The sequence below is a fragment of the Rhinolophus sinicus genome, chromosome 13 (genome assembly GCF_057876585.1).
Source record: "Rhinolophus sinicus isolate RSI-liver-muscle chromosome 13, RSI-T2T, whole genome shotgun sequence".
NCBI lineage: Eukaryota > Metazoa > Chordata > Mammalia > Chiroptera > Rhinolophidae > Rhinolophus > Rhinolophus sinicus.
This window is the reverse complement of record NC_142513.1, coordinates 40489609-40515275: the sequence shown is the minus strand read 5'-3', so window position 1 is coordinate 40515275 and position 25667 is coordinate 40489609. Positions and strand designations below refer to the sequence as shown.

General features: G+C 43.0%; 1 protein-coding gene across 12 annotated transcripts in view; it reads right to left on the bottom strand.

The window, feature by feature from the left end:
• The window catches only part of RIN2 (Ras and Rab interactor 2), a 245328-nt gene that overhangs the window by 33046 nt on the left and 186615 nt on the right, over positions 1-25667 (bottom strand). For all 12 annotated transcript variants that reach the window (XM_074318234.2, XM_074318240.2, XM_088789282.1 and 9 more), the window contains 3 exons: positions 8064-8256; positions 4726-4837; positions 1859-1931 (listed from right to left, as the gene is read on the bottom strand). In XM_074318234.2, coding sequence (XP_074174335.1) covers positions 1859-1931; positions 4726-4837; positions 8064-8256 — 378 coding nt within the window. The remainder of the gene's footprint in view (positions 1-1858; positions 1932-4725; positions 4838-8063; positions 8257-25667) is intronic.

The following is a 25667-nucleotide window of genomic DNA, read 5'->3' as shown; positions in this document are numbered from 1 at the left end:
TGGGATTTTTCTGTAAGGACTAATTTATATTGGCATCTTGCTTAGAGTTTATAACAACAGGCTTTCATGTACTTTATCTCCTTTAATCACCGACCAGCCCTGGACAGCAGTCATTCCAGTCTATTATGAACACTGAGGAGAGAGATGGTATCTTTTGTGCACTGCTGCCAAATGCTTTATTATAGGTGCAATGATTCTTTACAACAACAGCACAATCACCAACAAGCAAACTATAAAGAGTAAACACTGGCCGACTTCACCTCTGATCCTCATGTTAGTGTTGAAATTCACTCCCAGGGCCTGGTTGGCCTCAAACCAGACCAGGTGTGGTTCCCTGGGGACAGTGGGTGCTCCTGCACTGGCCTCCTGTCTTGGGGCAGCAGATTTCCTCAAACAAGCCAAGGGCTACTGCCCATACCCTGGAAGTTGGCATACCCTAGGAGGCACTCACAGGGCTCTGGCCTAATCTTGGAGAAGCCCCTCATTTCTTCCTGTTGGGAAACAGCACAGGAGTTGTAGGGACAGAGTCCCAGAGAGCAGTTTCCAGGCTCTCTACCTCACATGGAAAGGTGCTGGCTCGGGTAGTAAATGGCCATCAGCTGTAACCAGTTAGCCATTGGCCACTGATATAGCTGCCATGGCCGCGCTAGCAGGCGTGGATTGCAGCCAGCAAGTGAGGTTAGAAAGCGGATTGTGGATTGCGGATTGTGTTGATCCTACTTCCTGTGTCTCACCTGGCCGCCAGCGAGACTCGGGTGCAGGAAGACCCCTCATTGGAATACTGGTGGATGTTTGCTTTTGTGTCTTGACCAGGTGCCATTGAGAATATAGTGGTATGAACCCTCTATCCATGGCTCCATTGTTGTTCCTTTTTGGCCTCACCATATCCTGCATTCTTGTGTGGGGAGTGGGAGCTGAGACCCTGCATTACAGAAGTCCCCTTCTGAGAGTGGCTCCCCACCCTCAGGCCATTGATTGTGTGACTTCCCTTGGCCCAGGACCTCCAGGAGCTAAACTGCTTGGTGTCTGCCCCTGAAGGGCCTAATCCAACAGGTACAAGGAACGTCTTACTCAGTGTCATGCAGGGTGGCCTGCGGGGTCTCAGGCCAAAAAGGAACACCCACGGAGCCATAGGTAGGGGAGTCATACCACTATAGTCTCACTGGAGGCTGGAGCCACATGACCTGCAACCTGCTGTCTGCTTTTCTGCCTGCCAACTGACTGACTCCAACCAACGCAGCCACAGCAGTTATATCAGTGGCCAATTAGCTAACCGGCCACAGCCAATGGCCGACCAGCCACAGCTGATGGCCATCTACCACCCGAGCCAGCATCTCTCCACATGAGACTGAGAGCCTGGAAACTGCTCTCTGGGGCTCTGTCCCCACAACAGTGATGCACACTTTGTAGGTTGGTTTAAGGAACCTACATTTCTAGTTCCACATTAAGGAACTATAGCCCTTGGAAAGTTTTCAGAACATTATCAGGACCTTGAAATGTGACAAGTTTGCATCATTGGTCCCTTTCTCTGTGTGTGTGTGTGTGAGTGTGTGTGCACATGTATGTGTTTTCTTGCTTGATGGGTCTAAGTGAAAGGAGCCATGAGAGCAGCTTGAGAACATAATCATGTTAATTAATGAGATGTTACATTTAGCAGGTCCAGGGTAATTATTTTCATCTTAAACCTGGTACAGGGGACTTGGTGACCATTTTATTTCAGTAGCCAATGCTTCCAGGGACATCTAACAGGAGGTAAGCCTCCCAGATCCCCCTGCCCTGTTTTAATCAAGCAACCTCAGGGCAATTATATTGCACACCAATCAGGTGATGGAAATCATAAGAGAAGAAGAGGCCTTACCTGCTGATGCAGTAGAAAGCAATGAGTCGGAATAAATCCGCAAAGCTGATTCCTGAGCCTTCCAGGGAAAAGGCTGAAAAGAGAGATTTGGGAAACCAGCTGAGTGTCCCTGAGTGTGTTCTGGAAAAGGAAAGGCCCTCCACTATTGCCTGCTGCATGCAGCGGACCATCTCAGTGCTCTCAAACAACTACTGGGAGGCTTATCAGAACCAGCTGTGAGGAGGATGTAAGTCAGCCAGAAATAGGCCAGTGAAGAGGGTGGCCTAGAAACTCAGTCCCTGACTCACTCGGAGCACATGCTCCGATGCTGGGTAAACAGACCAGTACACACTCAAATTGTACAACTATTTTTTTAAGTTCACAACACAAAGTTGGTCAGGGGTCAAGGACCCAGTCTGGCTGGGGCGAGAGGCCATCAACACATGAGAGGGTTTGGGGAACGCCAAGGCCCCACTGGCCCTGACCCTCCTGGGATAGACCTCCTGGGTTACACTCCTCTTTGCCAAACAGGCCACCTCTGGTAAAGACACAAGGCAGAAGGAGTGCAGAGCTTGGGGGATAACACAAGGTGCCCGTAAGGCAGCTTGTGTTTAAATTCAGTACGGAAGATTATAAAACCCATTTACGTAGAATGCTCCCGCCCCCGACCACCAAATGCACAAGCTTCCTGATGGAGAAGAAATGTTCTGGCAAGGTGGTGTGTGTGCCATTTTATATATCTTCCAAATGGTGGAACAATGCATGGTTTGACTTCAGATATGCATGTATTTGCCAATCACTCTTCATACCATCTCGGCCGAGATGCCACTTATGCAGTCACTTTTCCAAAAACATTCTAAATATCCTCAGCTTTGTGAAGATTTCCTCATTTCCTCAGTCAGATGAGTTTTCTCCCTTTTATAACATTCCATATCCTCACTTATTTTGCTTATTATTTGCTTATGTTGTGTTATTTTGCTCATTTAGTATTTCTGTAGCACCACAAAACACACCTATGTCTTTATACATGTACCGGAAACCTCTACACTATTTCTGACAGACAGACAGACACACAGACACACAGAGAAACAGAAACACACACATGTGTACCACAGTTTAGTGAGTTAAGTGGGAGGGAGTCTCTGAGCCTTGGTTTTCTCATCTGTAAAATGGACAAAAGGAGTGCTTTCCTTGTCTCCCAGAAGGGTAGTAGTGGGAACTGAAATTTTAAAAAATGGAGTAATTTATGTGAAAGCAGTCTATACAAATATGAGGTGGTACTTATTATTAAGCCACATTATCCAAATGTATCTGTTTTTATAGCAAGTCCTTCCTCTTCCAATCCACCTCAATTTGTGGAGAAGACAGGCCCTGGCCAGGAAGGGGCCGTAATGGTGGGACCAAGGCCTGCGGTAACTAGTTATGGCTCCCTTAATGCTTTGCTCATACTAGCTCTTTCAACCACTTTAAGTACCCTGGGAAGGAATAGAGAAGTGAGAGAAGTCTTGACAAAATAGGGAGGAAAAACCTTTATCTGGGAGGGACCTAAGATGAATACCAAGAAAGCTTTGTAGTACCAACACTAACTGTCTTATGCTCGGAGGGGAAGAAAGGGGCTTCCAGACTAACTTATAATGGTTAACTCTGGATATTAGAATGAATGTAAAAAACAGTTAGGTCCATCACTTCTTGGCTAGCAAACTTCCAAAAGCCAACTCAACCTTTCTTTTTTCACTTTATATTTAACCCATTGTCTTTAAAATGGTTTGAAATCTATGTTCTGATTACCTCCTAATGTAAATAAACGGTATGAATCATTCACCAGGTTCAGAGATTGTGTGTCTGATTGTGTGTCTGCTTGTGAGACCTGGAAACCTGGAGGAAAATCTTTGCAGGACACAGGCTGATCACATAGAGGCTGGCAGGTTTCCTTACAGCTGGATATGTCTCCTCCAGACTCAGTTAAGGGCCACTTGGCTAAGTGAGACTATGGACTCCGGGCTGAGTATAATCCCAAATCTGCCCTTAAATTGACCTCAGTACCTTCGGGTTCTTCAAATGCAGGGACTGAGGCTTGCTTAGGTTGAAAAAGAGTGATCCTCCTGGTCTCAGTATTGCTATTGAAACAGTCAGCGGGCTTCCAAACTCACCTCTCCTGGCCTTCACACCCCAGCTTGCTACCCTGTGATTTCAAGGAAGCCTCCCCTTTGGGTGGCAGATCCGTCTTCTGATGCCTCTTGGAGGCTGGCAGTACCTCAGAACTGTGCTCCCTTTTTTATTTAAACCTTGGCCTTGAGACTTCACATTTCCAATGGCCATGGAATAACAGTAAAGAAAACCAGTGCTATTGAACACCACTGTCCCCTCAAAACTTCAGTTAATTTTTCCAAAGGGCTGGATCCTGCCTCTGATTAGCTGTATCACAGAAAACTGAACAGTGATTGCCTGCAGGGAACACATCTGCTCAAGGACTACTCATGAAGATGTGCAGATACATGTTTCAGTATTAGATCCCATAAAAAGGCAGCCTGCCCCGCAGCTCAGTCATCAGCAAATCTGGGCACCAAATCCATGCTCTGCTTAACTGGGAAGGGGCTGAGGAAGCCAACCAACTTCTATTAGGCTTCTGTCATACGCCAAACAGTAGGCTGCATACTTTGCACATAGGTTGTTTAACTGAATTGTTAACTCTCTGAGGTTACTATCACCCTATTATACAGATAAGAAAACTGAGGTTCCTAGGGTAGGTTGCCTGCCCAGTCATTCAGTAAACAAGCAACAAGGACAGGACTCAGACCCACATCTGTCTGACTCAAAGTGCAGGTTCTTTCCACTTGCTCAAGAGACCTGAGGTCCTCACATCATTCAGGACCTAACCAATCACTTACTGTATGTGCTTTCCTTTATGGCAAATTCCCTGAGTGGGGCTCCAAATTCACAGGGCAAGCGAAGTGAAATTACTTTCTTCTGCATTTTGGTGGATTTACGAACCAGGAAGATCTAGGAGGGAAAAGAAATTCAAGCTTAAGAAACATCTAGAAGGTTAGAACCTGGGCATATAATTTCCTGCACACTCAACATCCATGGATAGAACCCTCTTCGTAGTTGAAGTGCAAGGCTCAAAGCAGGACCGTCTACTCCCAGAGAAAGGGGCGACCAGCAGTGACCAGCAGTGATGCCACAGATTCCTATCCTTGAGAAATGGCTTCCATACAATCCTATTTTCCCTTCGACACAAGCTTTTCCATGAGGTAAGAGCTCCCTTAGTCTGCAGAAGCATTTTCAGTTTGGTGAATTGTTTTTATGTTACACATTCTCCAGCCTCTCTTATATAGTTATCTTGGTTGATGAAATCTAGATTTTAAACACAGGCAACGTGCCAAAACCATGGGTGGTGAATTAGGAGCTCACTGGCTAAAATTTGGCTCATGGGTGTATTTACAACAGAAATTTGAATTTGTTGTTAACAGTGAAAAGGCAGGAGTGTTTTGTTTTTCACATTAAAATATGAATTTCTCGCTTCTCTTGGAAAGTGGGATGATATGGCAAGACCAGGCATGACAACAATCCACTGGAGCCAAAAAATAACTGTTACATTTGAGAGATGTTCTGAAAGTCATTACAGCCAACATGAAAGCTGGCGGTCCATTTATTCCTGATTCACTTCACTTTTTGACAACTCCCTCCAGGTCCTAATATTTCCTTCAGACACACAATTACACCAACCCAATTCCCAATACTGATGTCTCAGGACACCTTTCTGGCCTCAGTCACTGCAGAGGCAAGTATGCCATGCACAAATACTGCTATGCAGGCTGTGCACTGCACAATTCCAGGCAGCAGCACTTACCTAGACTACAAATAAAATGGTGCTCCCTGGAGTGTGCAGTGTGGCCGGATGGCTGAGTCCTGGTTCTCTTCTGTAGTACATAACCCTTTTCCAAGGATCCTATCCTGTCCTCTTTCTTTAATTACTTCTCTTTCCTCTGCATTTGGACACTGCTCTCCGCTCCCCTATCATTCTTTATTTTTTCCACCTAATCTTCACTTCAGTCCATGTGTCCAGTCAATAGCTCTTAAGAAATGTTTCTTTTTGGGAGGGAAGTGGAGATTATGGGAATTTGCTGTCTGGTAAAGAGTGAGTTCTCTCTTTTTTCGTAGTACCCATGGGAAGGCAGGCATGGAATTCATCTAGCAGCCAGTTTTAGGAGTCAATGTCTTTGGGACACTGTAAAATGGAAGCAGATATTTCCTAAATACTATCCTGGTAGGTAAAAACCCAAAGCACTGCTGGAGGCAGCTATGGGGTGGTGGAAAAGAAGCTGGTAGTGAACTCTTTGAGCCTTGGAGATCGAGGAGAGTACAACCTCTAGATCTTATTTCCTGAATGTCTACAGCCTTAGATCAGGGGTCAATGAAGTATGGCCTGCAAACCAAATCCATCCTGCCACCTGGTTTTGTAAATGAAGTTTTACTGAAACACAGCCACGCTCATTCATGTACACGTTGTGTATAGCTGCAACTGCACTATAAGGCGAAGTTGAGTAGTTGTGATAGAGACACACAAAGCCCATTATACTCTGGCCCTGTACAGACAGTTTTCTGTCCCCCATCTTAGGTTATAAATTAATCAAGGATGTTGGCACACCAAGTACCCATTCCACCATGGCTGGTCTTTCAAATCTCCTTTCCTCTCATACCTGCTTTTCCTTCTCTTCAGCATTCTCACTTCTGCTGGTGCATTTGGCCTATCCTGATCTTGCCCTGCCCTCGGCCTGCCCCATCTTGTCAGGCAGGTCCTATCCAGGGATCAAGTAGGTGACAGGAGAGAACATCCTGCCTGACTTGTTCCCCACAAGGTCTCAGCAGGAATGGATGTGCCTGATACCCAGAGGGGAATTGCTGCCTAGCAACAGGGCCACCTCTCTCTTCAGCATTTTTGGCAGACATGCAAGAGCAGACAACTCAACCTCCAAAAAGTGGGGGTCTCACAGGAGGAGGTCTTGATCCTATAGACCAAAACCAGAGGCAACAACATAGCGCGTTGGCCAAGGAATTCTCTGCAAAGATGATTAAATACTGCACCAGTCACCCTGAGCATGTTCCAACAGAGTTCTTAGACCTGTCTGTTTCTGTCAGATGAGAAACAAAGACTCACTTATAAATCAAAAAGTAGTAACAGACAGGCTCTGGCTGATAGGAAACTCAATAGCTTATTTTCGTGCCCAATTGTCACAACATTCCTCAGCGAGTTACCGATGGAATTTTCTTCTTCCCTTTCCATCCACTTCTTAATTTCTATCTCTTGCCATGTATTGTTTCAAATCTTATTTTATCTGGGATTTATTATAGCTATCTTTTTTTTTTTTTGGAAGTAGACATTGTATACAAGGGCTGTCCAATAAAACTCTCTGTGATGATAGAAATGTTCTATATTCTGCATTATCCTGTATGGTAGCCTCCAGCCATCTGTGGCTAGTGAGTACTTAAAATGTGGCCAGTGCAACTGAAGAACCAAATTTTTAATTTTATTTTATTTAATTAATGTAAATTTAAATAGCCACATGGGACAAGTGGCTACCATATTGGACAGCAAAGAATATACCAATCATTGAATAACATTTTTTGAGGAATTTCTATAGAGTTATAGCATGGTCTTGATTAAGAAGAGACTGGACTTGGGCAGGTAGTAGCTGAAGAAACTGAATTGGACTTTGATCCATGTGGACAGCCACTGAGAATGTCCAGGAAAAATCAGCAGCAGCAGCCAGGGCAGACAAGTCTATGACTACAGAACTTCTGAAGGTTGGGTCTCAAGTTGGATGGCTGGGTCCTGGCAGGATTCCCAGGCTCAGAATGAAAGTAAAACAGCAGGGGCAACTGAAACCGCACAGCCAGGCTCATCCTCAGTGCTGCATCTCAAAAAGTTAGGCCCAGGGTCTCTGGCCAGTGTCCCTCATTACCGAGATTCCCCGTTTTCCTGCTGAGTCCTGCACTTCCCATATTAACTGAGCAGATGAAGACAGAAAGACAAATCATGAAGGGCTCTGGTCCTGGGAGCTACCGCTATAGTTTCCAGAATTTCCCTGCATTGCAACCCAGGAACACACTGGGAACCCTGTTCCCTGTTGGCTGGAAAGAACTTTCTAGAACTCCAAGTTTTTCTCCTTAAGGACACAGCAGCCCTGCTTGCCTCAACCTGTTTCCCTGTGATTCTGAGTCTTACCCCTGGAGGCTGGGACTGTAGGACTTCTGCCGCCTCCTCCTCACTCAGAGTCAGCTGCAACCATATGGGGTGGGTGTGAAGAAGCCGGTCCAAAATGCTGAGCCTGTTGGAGAGGCTGTCATAGCCAGAGTCCCGGGGACAGGTTTTCACATCCTTTTCTTCAGAATAGCCATCGTCCTTGTGTCTTACCATGCTAGGAGAAAGAGAATTGGCAGGGGTCAAATGGCTGCAGCACAATTTTCCTAACATAGAGCTGTCCTACAATATCACAGACTCGCCTGGCAAAGCATATACGCCATCTTGTCATCACCACCTCATTTGTCCTCCCCTTCAGACTGAAAGTTTTAAGGGTAGACACTATGTTATATTTCACTCTGTATCTCTAATATTAAACAGAGTACTCAAAATCACTCCACAGACCCAACTTTCTACTTCCAACCTGGTTTTGAAAAGGTTCTAAACATCCTAAATCCTGTTTAGTCTGTCTACTGGCATAAAGCATTTCTTCCTTTGAGCACAGACCCCTAAGTGCTAAATTCCATACTGGAAACATGAGGTCCTACAGATTATATCATAAGCATGACCATGGCATGCTCTAAAAGCAAAGACAAAACATTCACACACACACACACACACACACACACACACACACTCATTTTTGTGCCCAAATGAGTTGGATTTCATTTCTTTTTGTACATGTAGGCATTTTTATTACTAATGTTATTTATAATGAAACCTTACAGTAGTACGGTGCTATGCTATTCATAACACATTCATATTATTCATAATCACCATAAAATGCAAATAGCCCAAATTTCTATCAACTAATGAATAGATAAATAAGATGTGGTATATCCCTACAATGGAATTTTATTCAGTCATAGTAGTCATTCATCCTTTTTATGAAAGAAGTACTGATCCACGCTACGATGTGGGTGCACCTTGAAGACATCATGCTAAGTAAAAAACCCGAGACACTAACGGACAAACAGTCTATGATTCCACGTATATGAAATACCTAGATAGACAAATACAGACAGACAGAAAGATTAGGGGTTGCCTGGGACTGGGGAGGGATGTAGGATGGGTAGTGATTGCAAATGAATGTGGAATTTCTGTTTGAAGTAATGAAAATGTTCTGGAATGAGATGCGCTGATGGTTGTACAACTTTTTGAATATACTGAAAACCACTGAATTGCACACATTAAATTTTGAATTGTAGTATGTTATGTGAATGAAATCTCAAAAAAATATATCACATTGACTTCCATTGTCACCTTTGTCTACACTAATCCTGTTATTGAGTATTTAACCATCATTTTATGAAAGAGGAAACTGTGGCCCAAGAAGTTATCAAGGCATCCAGAGTTATAAATAGCCACGAGATGGCAGAACTAGAAATTAAAGTGGCCTGATATTCACCCACTCTGCAGGTATTGAGTAAGATCATGAATATAGACTCCGTTGCTTGTATCTATGTGGTGTCTACAGTCGGCCAGGCCCTTTGCAAACATTTTCTCATTTACTCCTCTCAACAGTCCTGAAAGAAGCTACTAAGATCCCAGTTTAAAAAACAGAGGACTGGAAGACTCAGACTTATTAAATAGTCTCGCTCAAGGACATGCCTCTGTTAAGAGAGAGAAGGTAGAAATTCCAATTCAAGGCTGCTTCAGCTCTGGGGTCTCTTTCCCTCTACCACAATCAGAACTCTCACTTTCCCTGGCTCTCCATGAGCTGGTCATCAACACTGGTCCTGGAGCAGCCAACGGGACCATCAGACCTGATCATTCATGTCCGAAGGGCCAAGTTCAGGTTGGGGTACACACGGTCTTCAAATGTCTAAACCCCCAAACCCAAATGCGTGGCTTGGATAGTTTTCAACATTTAGAAAAATGGGTGATGGTTCCAAATGTAAGGTGAAAATCAGGGAAGAAGATGACTAATTTCCATGTGGACCCCTCCACGCCTAGGAAGTTGGATTGAATATAGGAGAAGCCAATCTAAGGTGATCATTTTTGGGGATGCAGACCCAATACCCGCAATGATAGCCTGTGGGCTGGCCAGCGGCCCCATCCTAACTTCTCCCCCACACATTCTTGACATTCTACATACTTAAAGAATCTCATGCTTCCATTCAAGATTTACACTTGGTTTCCTCTCAAACATGTGAATGTTTTCCTTTACCTCTGCTACAAGTTTTCAGATGGGAGAATCTGTGCCAAAAAAGCGGCAGTTTCTCATTCTGCAAATGCCATTCCAGGGACTCTGGGTATTTTGAAGTGAATCTTTGCAGCTATAAGAACAAACTCTTCAAAATGAATCTGGCGATAAAATTCCTTTCACATAAGGTAAAAGAGGCAACTTTAGACCAGTGATTCGCAACCATGGCTGCCTAGTCAAATTGCCTCGGGAGATTAAAAATGTTTTGATGACCAGACTATACCCAGATCAAATAAATCAGACACATGGTGTAGGATGCAGGCATCAGAATTTTTTAAATTTCCCCAGGCAATCCTGACATGCAGCCGAGTTTACAACCACTGCTGTAGATCAGCCCTGGAACCTACATGAGAATCACCTGGGGTTTGTTAGCCCACAGAATCCTAGTTTCAGCCCCACATATTCTGATCCTGCAGGTCTGGGGTAGGCCTGACTCTGCATTTCTAGCAAGCCCTGAGTAATGTTACCAGTCTGAGGAGCGCTTTGAGGAGAATTTGCCTGAGATCTAAGAGCGAAATGTACACTTGAGCTCAGATCCAATTAGGAGGATTTTTTTTGGGGGGAGGGTAATGTGCCATTGAAAGAACTCAGAACCCAAATAAGCGTTTCATTCCTGGCGATATTTTATCAAGACCAAATTCTACAATCTCTAAAACAACAATCCTGACACTCATGTGTGCTGAGAGTAAATATGTTGACACATCTTCCTTCCTTAGAAGGGTACATCCTGTGACAGCTCAGTTGTTTTCAGAAGCTAAAATGCCTTTGTTCTAACAACTGACTTCAGCCTAGGTGTCTCAACAGGGAGATGGTGAATAAGATCTATGGGGCCTCATAAAGGAACAACCATAAATTAGACCTTGTCTTTGCAAATGACTAAGCCCATGCCTTTACTCAGCCAGCCATTTGAGGTTTATAGCCTATTATTACGAAACAAATTGGCTTTTATCAACCAACCTGAAGGACAACCTTCAGGAAAGAACTAATGAAGAAAACGTTGAACCGGTGGTGAATGCTCTTGGTGCCCTGCCCAGTCCCCCTTTATCAGATTGGGCACCCATGCCCCTATTACCCCTTTTCCTGAACATACCTGGGAAATTATGCCTTCCCCTGGGACCAGATGCACTGCTAATGACATACTGACACCACATGTATGGGAGTCGTCTTGCCTGAAGGTGCGACAACTCTGGGGTGCTATTGGTGCTTCAGAGCTCCCTGTGGGATCAGGCTGAGGCTAGACTTCAGCTGGCCCCATACCTTTGCCTGGTTTCCTCCCCATCCCATCCTGTATCCCTCAGTGCTTCACAGGTTCCTCCTGAGAGCATCTCTCAATAAATCACGGCACAAGAATCCCTGTCAGGGGCGGATGGGTGGCTTAGTTGGTTAGAGTGCGAGCTCTGGGCAATGGGGCTACCAATTGGATTCCCACATGGGCCAGCGAGCTGGGCCCTCCGCAAGTAGAATGAAGTCAAAGAGCTGCCGCTCAGCTCCCGGGTGGCCAGATGGCTCAGAGTTGGTTGGAGCGCATCCTCTCAACCACAAGGTTGCCGGTTCAACTCCCGTAAAGGATGGTGGGCTGTACCCCCTGCAACTAACAACGGCAACTGGACCTGGACCTGGAGCTGGGCTGCGCCATCCACAACTAAGACTGAAAGGACAACTTGACTTGGAAAAATCCTGTAAAGTACACACTGTTCCCCAATAAAGTCCTGTTCCCCTTCCCCAATAAAATCTTAAAAAGAAAGAATCCCTGTCAGGCTCTGCTTTTAGGGAGTACCACCTAAAACAGAAGCTGATGTGATTAACAGAAACCGGTGATTCCTAAGACAGATATCTCCCTGCAAATATTAGGGAGGACAGAAAATGAGTGGTTTATAAAAGATAAACCACTGTGATATAATCCAGGAGACTGTATGAAGACATGGTCACAGTGGGACTGTAGGCACGAGAGACGCCCTCCTTCCTTGAGCTTCATCTTTCTAACCTGAAAGTGGCATCTTCATCATCATGCAGACTGATGCAAGCAAGAATTCATCTACTGTGACGCTCTGTGGAGGTGAGACCTAACCTCCACATGCAGCCTGGCAGGTAGCCTGGCACAGATTAGCTTTGTTTAAAGTTTATGACTTTGCCTGAATTAACATATAAGCTCACTTAGATCATGCTAAAATGTATAAGTGTAATGCTATCTGGTAATTTGCTGAAAGTGTCACAGAAAGACCAAAACTTAGTCCGATTTTATCCAAGCCTACGCAATCTCTGACAGTGATTGCTAGAACTGTTTTCCAGGACTAAGCCCAGGATGTTTTGCAGGATCGGGGGGTAAACTGGCTGAGACTGTCTGTACCAGATGGAGCATCCTGAGACAGGCTGAAGGGCCCACCACTGACCTCCTCATGAACCTTCCTCATTATACTCTCATTATAACACAAAAATTTCCACCCAACGGCGGAGACTTTCCACCATTTTTGAACATGCCATGTTTACTGACTGCACGTGAGCTGGAACGTCCCCACCTACACATGCAATGACAAAGTCTACCTCCATATTTATGCATGATTTCCCCTTGTAAAGATGGATTCGGTACTTTGTTTGGGGACACACTGCTCTGGGAACAATTCCCGGTATGCTCTTGCTTGCTGGCTGGCAATAAAGTTCCTTCTCGTAAAATCGTCTCAGAGTTGTCTTTTGGCTGGCAACTACTGAGCATTTGGAGCTGGTTTGGTCCAGTACCAAATGTTATCACCTGGGTAGTCTTCCTGCCCCCAAATGTGTTTAACCTGAATCTACACGAGAGGAAACAACCAGACAAATCCAAATTCAGGGACTTTCTTCACTGCAAAACTACTGGCCTTAAATCTTCAAAATGACAATATTATTCAATTTAAAAAAAAAGGCTGTGGGATTATTATAGCTAAAAGGAGAATAAAAAGACACAATTACTATATTAAGTGCATGGAATTGATTACATATGGTATCAGAATAACTAACAGCCATAAAGGATAATTAGGGATATTTGAATAAGGGTGTATATTAGATAATATTTTATGTTTAATCTCCTGAGTGTGATAATTTTACTGTGATCATGTAGGAAAATATTCTTGTTCTTAAGAAATGCATACTGAAGACTTTGGGTGCAAAGTGTGGAAATGTTGAAAAGTAAATGTCAAATGCTCAGACCTTCCCACCCCGCCTCCCAGAAGGAAAAAGTATAGAGGTGAAGACAACATGACAGAATTTCAACAGTTGGTGAATTTAAGTGAACAGTGTTATTCTTGCAACTTTTCTGTAATGTTTGGAATTTCTCAAAATAATAGGTTGGGGAAAATATCTACCATCTCACTGGGCTTTTATGTATATAAAATTCATTTATTTTTTTCAACTATTATTACTATTTCCAAATGGCCAGGCCTGCTTTCATGGGGAGATGAAGCTCAAGTATGGATTCAGTGAGACCCACACCCACATGTGAAAATACTGGGCCAGCTATTGACTGCCCCACAAATGTAAGGTGCCTCTGGGGGCAGAGAGCAACAAACACTAGAAAACTCGTATACTTCATCTGTCCCCATTCCAACCAACCTGGGCCTCATGGCTCTGAAGCATATTACACCCACTTGTGGGGCAGGGCTCCCAGTACCAGTTACATTCTTGTCACACCCAATTTAAGGCCCTTCAGAGTGTGGGATGAGAGTGGCTTTTCCACTTGCCTGTATTCCCTTCATTCCCAGGGCCAGGCGTTAGTAGCCTAGGCATGTGTAAGAATAAGTGATTGCAGAAAGTGCATTCTAATGTAGCACAAGCAGAAAGACACTAGGCCTAGTTTTATTACATTTCACAGAATCAGATTCATCTCCAAGAAACCAATAACTTGCAGCAGAGTTTCCAAATTATGCTCTTTTTTGTCCTAATCCAGAACTCCCGAGGTTGGCACACTCTATCAGTGCAGCTTCTAGTGATCAGTGTACTCAGAAAGGCCCCCATGTGCTTCCCAGTACATCACTCCCTCTTCCCAAGCTCCATCCCAAACAACACAGCACAGGTATACACTTTGACTTTACATTCCAGTCTTTTTTCAAACAAATCATATAACATAGACAATTAATAAAGCTATACGTAACATACATAAAACTTTGATGTGAGGTTGTTTCTGTGGAAAAAATACTGGTGAAGTAAATACAGTCACCAACCTTTTATATATATATGAATACATGGGCTGGCCCAGTGGCTCAGGTGATTGGAGCGCTGTGCTCCTAATGCGGAGGTCGTCGGTTCAGTTCCCACATGGGACAGTAAGCGACCCACTCTACAGCTATTGTGAACAACGTCTCTCCGTGGAGCAGAGCTGCCGAGGGCTGTGGTGGGCTGCCAGGCCCTGTCTCAGGTGGCAAGTGGGCAGCAGCCTTCGAGAGCTGCTATGAGCAGCCAACCCTTCACCAACTTCCTCAGCCAGGGGAGGGGAGGGAAAGGGGGGAGCGCAAGGCTCATAATACCAGCATGGGTCAGGAAGCTGTGTCCTACACAATTAGACTGAGAAACAACGGCTTGAACTGGGGGGAAGGGGGGGCGGAAGAAGGGGAGAAAAAAAATGAATATATTATATATATATGAATCCTATTTTGTTGAATAGCAAAAATTAAGTTTAATGGGACTAGATACAAGACCAAACGCCGTTATTACTACCAACAAGGGGGGGTACACAACCATTTGGCTAATGATCTCAACACTAGTGCAGTGCTCTGTATGGCTCTGTTCTCAGTTAGGACATGGGACAAAACAAGTATACACAAAAAACAAAAAGTCCTCCAAATCTTCTCTATGTGTATTAAAGACACACCTTCATTAAGCTGAACAATTATATATTTTAAATGGACAATATGTATCAACATCTGTGATAAGATGTGCCTGATTATTTTTGAAGGACAAAATCTGTTTCAATTAAGTATCTAAAGTATACTAAGAATTTTCCTTTCTATAGCAGACTGTTAGCTCATAGTACAACTGAAAACAGTTTGGTTTAGTCAATTAACAACTCTGAAAAGTTCTCACAGAACGAATGGCAAGTCCTCTGTGGAATTGAATCAGGTGGGTGGTGACTCTGCTCAGGTAATACACCCCTAACCCTCACTTCATGGTTCTTGGACTCCCTTCTGTGTGTGCACGTGTGATGCAAGTGCCTTTGCACAAACACGAACCATCTGGAATGTGGTACATTTGCAATCTATCTTCAAGGAAAAGTCACCCTTACAGTTTATCCAGGTATTCTGTTTTGATTCTACTTACAGAATTAATGGGCTCTGTAAACTAAGTCATCTGGAGAGACAGTTGGCTGACTCAGTCAGCAGGACTGTTTGGAGGACAGATTATCACAACTTCCAAAAAAATACTTGGCTTTTGGCCTTTGTCTCCTTCCTGGCTCCCTAGATCTTGGCCCCAAGTACCCATGGTCTACTATGTCAGGCTTTACAAAAGTGTGGAAAGGAATTCTCTTTTTGGGAGGGGATCCCTGCTTGCTTTGCCTGCTCCTTCCAGGCCAATCCTGGCGTTAGATGTGGGACTGAGTAATCCACAAGGGCTGCTTTAGATTTGGAATTTTGAAGGGGTGAATTGCAGGCTCCACTCAGGTCTTACTTTCCCAGGTCCTACCTGGATTTCCAGCAATGTGCTCCCTGATCACCCTTAGGAAAGACTCAATGCTCTTCAGCCTTGAGGGCTGGTTCCCTGCAGGTCCTCAGTGGACCTTCCAGACTTTTAAGAAAACCAATAGTTTTTCCTTGTTTACATGGCAGGTGCCTAATAAACAGTCATAGAGTGAATCAAGACAAATTGATGGGGCTAATTATTATCAATAGGATGCTAACTGTGTCAAGAAAACAAAACAAAACAAAAATAAACAACAAAAGCAGAGCCCAGAGTTCCAAGTTGCTTTTGCCTAGGACCTAATTATGGCTTAAGAGTCACCACATTGCCTGTGTCCCTAACACAAAGAGCTGCAGTCTTGCTACAAAGTGAGAGAAGAAAAACAACCCTCTATTTTTTTGTGGGATAGTGTGGATTAATTCTGATATTTTATAACATCTCAACGGTTTATTAAAAATTGACAACATTTCTCAAAGAGTGTTGGCTATATCAAAGCAGTATATGGAGGCACCGTTTTTATTTTAACATCTAGTACTTATTTTAATAGTTAAAATGTATTTAGTAGAGTTCCCAATTATGGTGGAGATACTAAATTTACCTTTTTCCCCAATTTTTTAATTGTGGTAAAATACACACAACATAAACTTTACCATCTTAACCATTTTATAGTTCAGAGGTATCATATTGTTGTACAACCATCACTTCTATTCACCTCCGGAACTCTTTTCCTCTTGCAAAACCGAAACTCTATACCTATTAAACAATAATTCCCCTCTTCCCCATCTCTCCATTGCAGGCAACCACCATTCTACTTTCTGTCTCTATTACTTTGACTACCCTTAAGTACCTCATAGAAGTAGAATCATACAGTATTTGTTGTCTCATGACTGGCTTACCTAATTTACTTTTTAAAATAAATGTGAAAGGTGAGTTAAAGAAAAATATTAGCTAAATTAATAGTAAAGATGGTACATGAATAAAAGAAAAATTGTAGCACAAGAGAAGAAATTTGGGATAAAATAATTTGGATTAGAACATAACATTTTTCCTGTATTAATATTTACAAATCTCACTCCTTGATTCAAGGAGGAAGATCATCCTGAAAAATGCATCTATTTGCCATTGCTCAGCCCTTTCCTTGCCTGTGTTCAAGCTGGTCTTAATCGTCCATGCCATAACAGGCTCCTAGCCACCTGTCAAAACCGGCCTCAGATTCTGTCTCCTCCCCTATCTCCTACAGCTACACAAGTAATTTTAGGCATAGGTAATTTCTTTATTCTCTGTGTCTATGCCTTGGGGCACTTACTCCATTTTACTCTGCATTATGCTTCTCTCTCTTACAAGCCTGGCTTCACCCCTCAGACCATACTCAGGCCCAGCCCAGGGCAGGCATTGATAAAATGCCTGCTCTGGACGCGATGAGGACTGGGTAGGAGGTGATCTGCAGACAGTAGGTTTATTCCTTGTGAGCGAGTAAGGGGAGAAGCTCAGTTGGCAATGAGAAACGTGGTGGACACTGGGTCTCTCCCTTAGTTTCCTTCTGGGCCCCCCACGCATAACCTCAGATTCAGGCCTTTCTTCAACCAGGTTGCAACAGAATCTGGCTGCTCAGTTCCGGTCTCAGGAGACAAAGGGGTCATGTCTCTGTGTTTATCAGGAAACGGGTGGCAAAAATCCCGCAGCTACCAAGAGTCCCCTGGCTTTTGGCCATCTTAAGGCCTGGGGCTAGAAAAGCAAGTAGCCTAAATTCTTCCAGAACAATAAATCCAAACTCCTTTAGCAGCTCCTTCCTCATTGCTTATAACTTTCCTTTATGGACGGCCCTCCAACCTCCTCCCATCAGCTGGTAAGTGGTGGCTTTGGGTGTAAAATCAACACTGAGTTTTAGCCTACAATTGTAACTCTATGCCCACTAACACAGGACATTGGTGATAAGTGCTCCATTCAAGGCTCCCAAATACAGAATGTCTTATTCCAACACTGAGGATGAGATTTAGGTTCCAACAAAAGAGTTTGGTGTACATCAGCTTGATGAGCACAGGAGAAGTTTAGGGGTAAACAGTATTGGCAGGAAAGCTGCCTTCGGTTAAGGCAGGTGTACCAAGTGAGGTATGGAAAAACCCAAAGTGGGAACCCCACATCCACACCAAGAGGGGCATTAGCAGTCAGCTATCAACGAGTTCTCATTTACCTGGAGGTAAAACCACCCATTTCCTGCGCATCATATTGAATGCATCAATATCAAGTTGCTTACTTTTGTAAAGAATGTCATGGTTTCCATCTAGTCAACCTTGATTCTAGTCTCCCCTCAGCCTCGTAATCTTCAGTGGTTTGGTGGAAAGACCATTTGCAGTCATACTTGAATCAAAGCTAGAGTTGACTCTTCCTAACTGTGAGGCCTTGGCCTGCCACTACGTTTAGTCTCAGTTTCCCCATCTCTAAGGATGGAAAAAAAGGAATCTGATACTAAAACAAAACCTGAAAAGAATTGATTATAAGAGTCTGGAATGTCTTCGGAACTATGAGTAAAGAGAAATTCTGTTCAGCAGTTTCTAGAATGTCTATTTTATTGTCTCCTAATTTTCAGAAATTCAAAAAAAGAAAACAAGGCAATGTGTTTCCATTCTATGACACAAAGACTATTCTGTAGACAAAATTCTGGAGCTTTTTTTTTGGTGTGTGTGTCAGTTAAATGGGAACCTTTTGGAGAATGGCTCCTGGCTGGTCCTTGTACCTGAACCGGTCTCCATCCATCATTAGGGTCTAGTCCCCTGGGCTCTGGTGCTTACCATCCTCAACTTTTACATGAAAAACAGAAAGGATAAAAGGCTACTTCTCTTGATATTTTTGTACTGAAATTTCCATGCATATTCTGCCTCTCTGGGGTTTCCGTTCCTAATCTGCTTGTATTAAGCGCTTGCCAGCCTAACAAAGCCTTTTCACACAATGTTGTCTCAACCAGCTGCCATGGCAAGAAGGTGCAGCCCAGGACATGGCACTGTGGAGGGCTTCCAGCTACAAGAGGCCAGTGCCAGAGGTAATCTTAAGAACTAATGATCAGACAGAAGTTGGAGTCCTGTGTCCACTATAGCTTTGCTCCTGGAGCAGCAGATACTTGTCTGTGTATCAAGAGGAAAGCAAACATACCCCAAATGCTAAGCAGTTGCCAACATGCCAGCCACGGTGGGAGATGAACCAAGGGCTTCCTGGAACTGGGGCAAGAGAAGTGATAGGTCTGCGATCAATGGTTTCTGAAAATATGTTACTAGAAGAGGGCTTTTATATGGAAAGACAGAGAAAGCAACAGCCCAAGCAAACCCCAAAAGGATCCATCTGATAAAAACTTCTACCACAAGGACCAATTCTAATTTTTTGTTAAACAAATAGGTGCACACACAGCAAACAAAAAATTCCCAGAAAACCTTCAATTTAAAAAATACCTAGTAGTTGATATCTTAACATATTTAATCATGAAAACACTTCTTTAAAATTTACGAAGCCGAATTAAAGTCAGGAGAAGGGGGGCCCAAATTTATTTTGGCTACACATGGGGCCCTGGTTAATTTCTCAGTTTATTACTGAGCTGAGGAAACTTACCCACCACCCAAGATAGGAAAAGTGATGGAAAGAGGCCTGGGGAAGGGGATATTCTTGTAAGGTTCATGGCCTATTTACCTGAGTTGTGAGGGATAGTAGAGGTCATCCTGTTTCTCTCCTTATTTGAGGTTAAAACACTAGAAATTGATAGAACTGAACTTGGGACCAATTCTCTGACTTGTGCAGTTTCCCTACAACACACAAGTTATTTTAATTCCTTGGGGCCTTTTCTGTCCCCTTCAACTCCAAAAGGAAAACAACTAATGTATTTCACTTCTGTGTGGCGAAGGGCTGCTGCTTCTGAGGGGGGAGACCTCGACTTCAAAAAGATTTCTGAAAACATGTTGCAAGAGGATTTTTGTGAAAACTTTTACGGCCTTTGGTGGCTTTTCAGCTGTATCTACGGAGGACTAGGAGGCGAGAACAACACAGAAATGGGAACAAAAATATGTATCTGCCTCTGGGCAGGAAGCACTGCCATTTTTACAAGAGGAGAAAGATTTGGTGACTTTTTTTGCTTATGAACTGCTTCCTCTTGTGGACTCTTCAGCTACAGATGAAAAGGGCAGATACCAAGCCAATGCTGGCAGGGGCCTTCATTCATTCCTGTAAAACTAAGAAATGGAAACAAAGAACCTGTTGTCCTGGGTACCCTTGGAGCTGAAAACAGGAGGAGAAGGAGCCAGGCGGCTCTAAGTCTTGGCCCGCTGACCTTTGAGCCTGAGCAGTGGCACACACCAGGCTTTACAGAAAGGCAAGCATTTCGTGGATTTGCAGTTCTTGATCTTTAAGTGCTTTGGGTTACACTGGTGTTATTTCACAGTTAGATTAAATCACAACTACATTCTAACCAAGCAGATATTTCGTGGCAGAATCAACTACCAACATTACAGAGAAGCAAGGTCTGTAGAGCATAAAATACAGAGGGTGCGAAAAAAATGTATACACATTTTAAGAAAGGAAAACTGTATTAAAATTGTATATTCAATATATACTGATAACAAAAGATGAATACAAGTCACGTTTGACTTCTGCAATTACAAGAGGTGCTCAAAGTGGTTACCATCAGTGTCCAGACACTTCTGATTACTGCTTGAGCAACATAGAGCAAAGTGTCCACTTGTATACATAATTTTGGCACCCCGTATATAAAGAGAAAAAAACTGGAAACCTTTAGAATATGCTATTGTGTGTGCCTAGGGAAACCAGCCACTCAATTGGAAGGTGCTACTCCTCAATAAAACTGGAATCAATTTCTAGGACACACTGTGCATTTCTAGGATGACCAAAAACATCTTTGTAAGTCAGTGAAATGCGTAATCTACCATTTAAATGCACAGAAAAACACCGGAAAAATACATACTAAGGCAAAGAAGTAAGATAGGCAATAAGCAAACAATCAAAAGTGGTTCTATCTCAGGGACTGGGTTCATGGTAATATTTATTTTTTTCATTTTTTGCATTGTTATTTTTCCACAATGTACATGCTCTAAGTTCATAATAAAAAAATCGTACATGTTCTTTTAAAAAACCTTACCCAATATAAGAGATATTGTCCATCAAGACAGACCAAACAGCTGTTTGAGGCATTTTTGAGATTTACCTTATTCTTTAAGGCTAATGTCGAGTCTCATCTTTCCTAAAACCATCTCCTACCTGCAATTACCTGCTTCCTCCCTGAGGTTCCTAGGACATCTGGTATATTCCTCTATTATGTCCTCATTCCATTATATGAAACTTGTTTATAATTTTTTCTTCCTTAGGTCATGTATATTTTCAGACTTCACTGTCTAGGTATTTTGGCAAATAGCACCCACTCAATAAATATTTTTTTAAACCTAATTGTTGCTACATTGGTAACAGTGTGAGCAAAGAGTTAGTCAATCTCATAGAATTCCTTGAAACCATATTCCAAACACTGTGGTGCCTTGAAATCAGGAAACACCTTAAGGAATTGGGGGGAAATTGATCAATGTAGTCATAGCAAAATACCCTCAATGGGCATGATAGGAAAATGTCTTACTGCAAAACTATTTCCGCTACATGACCTCTTCTAATTATGAACAAAGCTATCCCCCCCACCCCACCCCAAGCACCCTACCTGGCCTCCTTCCACTGAAGGAAAGAACAGCTGTGTTTATGATATTACTTGAGTGTTTCAGACAAATGGATTTTCAACTATCTTTCAGAACACAATTTCAACCCAAGTGAAAGAGCTTTTCTATCCTGTTTCCCATCAGATATTCTTTGAGAAAGAGTATGAACAGGCAGTACTGACAAATACCCAAGAATTAGTGGAAATGTGCATTTACAGTTCTTAGAACTAGATTATGTGTAAGAGGAAAGCTTAAACTTTGATAACTTCAAATACTTTTTTCATGGGACCTAAGATACTGCATGATACATCTAATATTCCGTAGCAAATGACTGTGAGCATCCCATGATGCATCCCATGAACCAGACTGGAGCTCACAGAAAAGGAAGAAAACCAACCTTTCCAACAGGTGTGTGACTGTTCTAGGAGAGTGGCCTGCTCTCAGATGCTGTGGGACCTTAGGATGTGCTCCAAGCCCTGAACCTATGGTGTATGCAGGTTTCCATATATGGCAAAATGAAAAATGTTTGTTTTGCTGGCTAACACTGCATGCGACACAGATACTGTGTAAGAAGACAAAACGCAAAATGATTTTTGCATCAATGACTTGAACTTGCTTCCTAATGACCTCATGAATACACTCTTCAAAATCTTCAGAAAAGTAAAAGTGGGTATAAATCAATGAAAAATAATCACTTTGTATCTGAGGTTTCAAGAGGAAAGATGGAAAGGAATGACAAGAAGTGACATTAAATTCTGTGTTTGAAGTCACTGAAGTGGAGGACATACAGTTTTTAAATATGGGAAACCGTATTAGATGCCGCTATATTCTGAGTTTAAAAGAATTTAAATTCCAAAAATAGCTGTATCAGATTTAGGTACATACATTTCTTAGTTATGATGTAGTTAATGGCTTTGACCACATGAACTCATAAGATGTTGAATATTTCTATATATAAGTACTGAACAAAGTAAAACAAAAGAATCTAAGAGATGTAGAGAAATTCACTGGAAGTCTTTTCCTGCTGCAGGTTTATAATCTAAGATTCATAAGTAGAAATATAAATAATAAAAGGTACATATGTATTTATACTTTTCTCATAATTTTTGGCTTACTTTCTCTTTTCATCTCCTCCCTCCAAATAATTCTTTCCATAACTTCACAGTTTCCATGAATATCACCCAATGAACTGGCTGTGAGCTCAGAATTCCCATGACTTTAGCCTTGAACTTAGACATGTGAAAATTGTAAAATGATGCTCTGTTAAAACTGGAGTCCCCACTCCTGAGTCTCACAGCACTGAGATAAGTACTTGAGTCACAACATAGAGGTACCAGTCTTCATCCATCATGGTTTCAGAAACCCTAAACCACACACCCATCCAAACGGCTAACATGACAAAATAGCCAATACCAAGTGTAGAATGAGAACAGAGCATTCAGAACTTTCAGACAGTTGGTTGACGTGTAACTGATATAATGACTCTGGAAAACTCTGGGGCACTATGTACTAACAGTGACTATATAACCATCCTACAACCCAACAATTCCACTCCTATATTCCTAGCTGAAGCATGTCATAGTATTCACCGAAAGACACACACAAGAATGTTCATAGCAGCATTATTCAAAATCATCAACAGTAGAAAGGATAAATAAATTGTGTTGTAGTCACACAATGAAATACTATACAAAACACTGAATGAAAGAAGTCAGAGTTAAAAGAGCATAGGCTGTATGATTCCAGTTACATAAAGTTCTAAAACTGGCAAAACTAACCTAAAGCAATAGAAGTCAGAAAAGTGGTTACTCTTCGGGTTGCTGAGAATGCTGTTTCTTGATCTGGGTGCTGCTATGTGGTATATATACTTTGTGAAAATTCATCTAGCTGCATACTTATTTGCATGCTTTTTCTTAACAATGTTTTACTTCAGTGGAATCTTTTTAAAAAGCAGCATTAGTGAGGAAAGGCTTTATTCTGAAGGCTATAGAGCAACTAATATGATCATAGTTTTCCTACTAGAGATGTACTAACGTGGAATGTGGGCATCTCTTCCCTAGACTGTAAGCCACCATTCTTCTCTTTTAATCTTGTGTTCTAACCTCCAGTCAAGTGAAGAAGTGAAGGGGTGTACCAGGGACTGGCAGCCTGAGCTTTTTGTGGTTTTAATACTAATGTTATATTATAGTACAGCTGCTGGGAAGCTGAGAACTTCCTGGGCAACAGACCCTTCCAGAAAAAGCCCATGGTGGTGACCAATGGCTACAATGTTGCATTGGGCAGAGCTGGTCAAGGAATTTTTGAATTCTGTGTGTTTGATTCGGGTGTGTGTGTGTGGGGGGGTGTCAGGACCCTGGGCATCCCCAGGATAAACTGGGCTGCAGTGTACCAGCAAGGTGACAACAGGAATCTAGGAGGTAAGGGAGAGCAAGGTGGTAAACAGAGGTAGCACAGACTTCCATGGCCTATCTAGCCAGGATCCTCAGGGAGCCTGCAAACCCAGCCTGAGCCTCATTTCATGAAGCTGTTTTGTTTGATTTAGAGACTTGTTTTAGCCTATGGGTGATGGGTCCAGGTGGTGATGAGGGTGGAGTACTGGCCTACCTCTGGCCTGGGGTGCCTGCCCAACCAGAATTGGACTGTGAGGTCATGGGAAGGCAGGGGAGAGTAAAAAAGCCTTTATTTTCTCATACTCTAGTCTTGGGGTGGGGGTGGAGTGGGGAGGAAGAGAAAATAAGAAACAGCATTTAGAGAAAGCACAAGAAATTCTTCATCCTTCTGGTTTCTTAGCTTCTTTTTGGGAAACATTAGCAGAGGGCATGGGGTAGATTTTATCAGCTGCTATTCAGCCGGCAAACTTGACAACAGCCCATAACTCGGAATTGATAGAATAAGCATGGCTGGAATACAGGGAAAAGAAATTCTGATCCCTCTTCTTTTCAGGAAGGAAGCTTAAAGCCTATCACACGTTTTCAACTTTTTATTTTTTTATGTGCTGGCTGGGGTCCCCTAACTGCTTTACAGGTGATGTCTTGTTGCTGCAAGAGGCTTCTGATGCTCAAATACTTTTAGGATCTCCAAAGAGCAGGCATCTTTCATTCACCCATTCAACAAATATTTGTTGAGTGGATGATATACGATAGACACTAGTCTAGGCAGTGGAAAAACAGCACTGAACACAGACCAAACCCCTGCTCTCATAGAGCTTACCTTCTAATGCTGGGAGGCAGAAAATGCACAATTAAGCAAGTGAATACATTTCAGATCTGTACATGTTCTATATTTAAAAAGTAAAGCCAGATAAGGTGACATAAGGAAGGGAGGGTCCAAGGGTGAATGCTTCCTGGAGGAAGGACATTCCAGGCAGAGGGAATAAACAGTAGGTACAAAGATTGGGAGGTAGAAGCCCGTTTGGCAAGAAGTTAGTGGGGCTGGAGCAGACTGACAGAGGGGAAGAGATTATAAGATAAGAGATGGTGAAGAGTTGTGAGGAGTCAGATCCCGGGTCTTGAAGGCCACGGTGGTGAATTTGGTTTTAAATGAAAACTTATTGAAGGGCTTTGAACATGAGTGACAAGACTTAGATTTAGATTAACTAAAGTTAGGTCATTTTCTATGCTGCTTAGATAACGGCTCAGAGAATGTGGAAGGGTGAAAGCAGAGGCATCAGGCAGGGGTCTACTGCAGTGGTAGTGGTGAGAAGTGGTCTGATCCTTGATCTAATTTAAAGGTAGAGCTGCCAGGATTTAGGGATGGATGGGAGGACAGTTATGAAAGAAGGAGAGGAATCAGGGACGACTGTGAGACCCAAGCACAATCATGGTTACTGGGATGGGGAAGACCAGGAAAGAAGCAGGTTTGTGAAGGGAATCCAAGGGTTCAGTCTTGGTTTTTTAAGTTTGAAGTACCAAAGGTCAGACTGAGTGGACGGCTACATGCAAACACCTGGATTCAAAGAGAGGACCAGCCCAGGGATATATGTCACCAATACACAAATGTTATCAAAGCCACAAGACTAGATAGGATTACCTGGGAAATTCTCCAGAGATC